Source organism: Sardina pilchardus, chromosome 4, assembly GCF_963854185.1.
Source record: "Sardina pilchardus chromosome 4, fSarPil1.1, whole genome shotgun sequence".
NCBI classification, from domain to species: domain Eukaryota; kingdom Metazoa; phylum Chordata; class Actinopteri; order Clupeiformes; family Clupeidae; genus Sardina; species Sardina pilchardus.
In genome coordinates this window covers 31,298,286-31,300,785 of record NC_084997.1, presented here as the reverse complement: position 1 = coordinate 31,300,785, position 2,500 = coordinate 31,298,286, and the positions used below count along the sequence as shown (strand labels likewise).

Genomic DNA, 2,500 nt, shown 5'->3' with positions numbered 1-2,500 from the left:
GACTGTAACACACACAAATACACAAACACACACACATTCACACAAAGAAAACCCGACACACATGAAACATTTCACACACACCAACATCACAAAGTCAAGGATACACATACACACACACACACACACACACACACACACACACACAGACACAGCCTCTCACTGGCCGGCAAGGAGACAGCTGTGACTACTTTCAGTGAACCAGCCACATCTGTTTTGATCACACTGATCAAACCCTATAAGAGTGACCAAGGACCCTGGGGATGGGGTTTATAAGTGTACAAGAGGCCATCATGCTGTGGACCTGTTTCACCCCATGTTCACACTATTGCTATCAAACAAATGTTTGTAATAATATATTGCGTGTGTGTGTGTGTGTGTGTGTGTGTGTGTGTGTGTGTGTGTGTGTGTGTGTGTGTGTGTGTGTGTGTGTGTGTGTGTGTGTGTGTGTGTGTGTGTGTGTGTGTGTGCACATCTCTATGCTCAGCTGATGTTTACCCTGCTGCTAGTGTGAATGCAAATGTATGTGTGTGTGTGTGTGTGTACCTGTCTCTGTGTTGTCTCTGTGTGAGGCTGATGGTGATGCTGTCCCAGGCTCTGCTGTGTGTGTGTGTGTGTGTGTGTGTGTGTGTGTGTGTGTGTGTGTGTGTACCTGTCTCTGTGCTGTTTCTGTGTCAGGCTGATGGCGATGCTGTCCCAGGCTCTGATGGTGTTCATATGTGTGTGTGTGTGTGTGTGTGTGTGTGTGTGTACCTGTCTCTGTGCTGTCTCTGTGTCAGGCTGATGGCGATGCTGTCCCAGGCTCTGCTGGTGTTCATATGTGTATGTGTGTGTGTGTGTGTGTGTGTGTGTGTGTGTGTGTGTGTGTGTGTGTGTGTGTGTGTGTGTGTGTGTGTGTGTGTGTGTGTGTACCTGTCTCTGTGTTGTCTCTGTGTCAGGCTGATGGCGATGCTGTCCCAGGCTCTGCTGGTGTTCATGTGTGTGTGTGTGTGTGTGTGTGTGTGTGTGTGTGTGTGTGTGTTACCTGTCTCTGTGCTGTCTCTGTGTGAGGCTGATGGCGATGCTGTCCCAGGCTCTGCTGGTGTTCATGTGTGTGTGTGTGTGTGTGTGTGTGTGTGTGTGTGTGTGTGTGTACCTGTCTCTGTGCTGTCTCTGTGTCAGGCTGATGGCGATGCTGTCCCAGGCTCTGCTGGTGTCTCCTCGTCCAGGCGAGTCACAGCCCAGCCGCCTCCAGCACTCCTCAAACACAGCTGCCCACTTCTGATCCGCAGGCACCGCCATGCCACCCAGCTTACTCTGCACACACACACACACACACACATGCACACACACACACACACACACACACACGCACACACACACACATGTACACACACACGCACACGTATGCACGCACACAAGACACAGACACACACACACACACGCACGCACACACACGCATACACACACACAAAAACACACACACACAAACAGACACATTAAAAGACACATACACAAGACAATGTTTTTATACAGTACTTTGATTGATTGATTGATTGATTACACAGTGTAGTACTCACCATGGTCTGGTCCTCTCCCGGTCTCTCTCCGGCCCGTAGGGGTTGGGCTTCTGGTAGGTGCCTGCGATCTTCAGGCCAGAGCTCCACTGGCCCACAAACACTCCCTCCATTTTATCACCGTTAGGGAGAGACAGCACCCCCTACAGGCACGGAGGGAGACAACAGAATTATTACATATTCAAACTACACAGTAATAGTGCATATACAGACTCCTGCACAAGAGCACCCCCTTCAGGCAAGGGATATACATGCATGCACTCCCACACACAGACACAGACACAGACACAGACAGACACAGACAGACACAGACAGACACAGACAGACACAGACAGACACACAGACACAGACACAGACACAGACACAGACACAGACACAGACACACACACACACACACACAGACACACACACACACACACTTAAAACAAACACGCGCACATGTACATGAATACATAAGTGGCTAGAGTAATCTAATGGGATGTTCCTCTCTGTACCTTCCCATTGAGGGTCCAGTCTTCTGAGAAGTCTCCTTCATAGGCTGTGTCATCATCAGCCAGCAGCAGGCCCAGGCCCTGCAGGCACACACCACACGTCAGATGGGGGACAGTGTGTGTGTGTGTGTGTGTGTGTGTGTGTGTGTGTGTGTGTGTGTGTGTGTACACATACATATAGGCTGTGTGTGTGTGTGTGTGTGTGTGTGTGTGTGTGTGTGTGTGTCGATGTGTATGTGTATGTGTCTGTGTGTGTGTGTGTGCGCGTGTGGCTGCAACTCACCATCATCTTGTTAGAGCTGAACTGTCCCTCATAGTAGAGGCCAAACTGGGTGACCACCACGCCATGCCCCTGCTTCTGATCGTCCACCCACAGGCCCATATACTTCTCACCTCTTCAACACACACACACACACACACATACACACACACACACACACACACACGTGCACGCAC

At 50.3% G+C, this 2,500-nt stretch overlaps 1 protein-coding gene across 1 annotated transcript in view; it reads right to left on the bottom strand.

Moving 5' to 3' along the window:
- The window catches only part of LOC134078981 (alsin-like), a 38,616-nt gene that overhangs the window by 9,640 nt on the left and 26,476 nt on the right, over positions 1 to 2,500 (bottom strand). Inside the window, exons 24-28 of the mRNA XM_062535144.1 lie at positions 2,328 to 2,439; positions 2,048 to 2,125; positions 1,557 to 1,696; positions 1,133 to 1,291; positions 1 to 2 (exon numbers count right to left, since the gene is read on the bottom strand). The exon at positions 1 to 2 is cut by the window's left edge and continues 116 nt beyond it. Coding sequence (XP_062391128.1) covers positions 1 to 2; positions 1,133 to 1,291; positions 1,557 to 1,696; positions 2,048 to 2,125; positions 2,328 to 2,439 — 491 coding nt within the window. The remainder of the gene's footprint in view (positions 3 to 1,132; positions 1,292 to 1,556; positions 1,697 to 2,047; positions 2,126 to 2,327; positions 2,440 to 2,500) is intronic.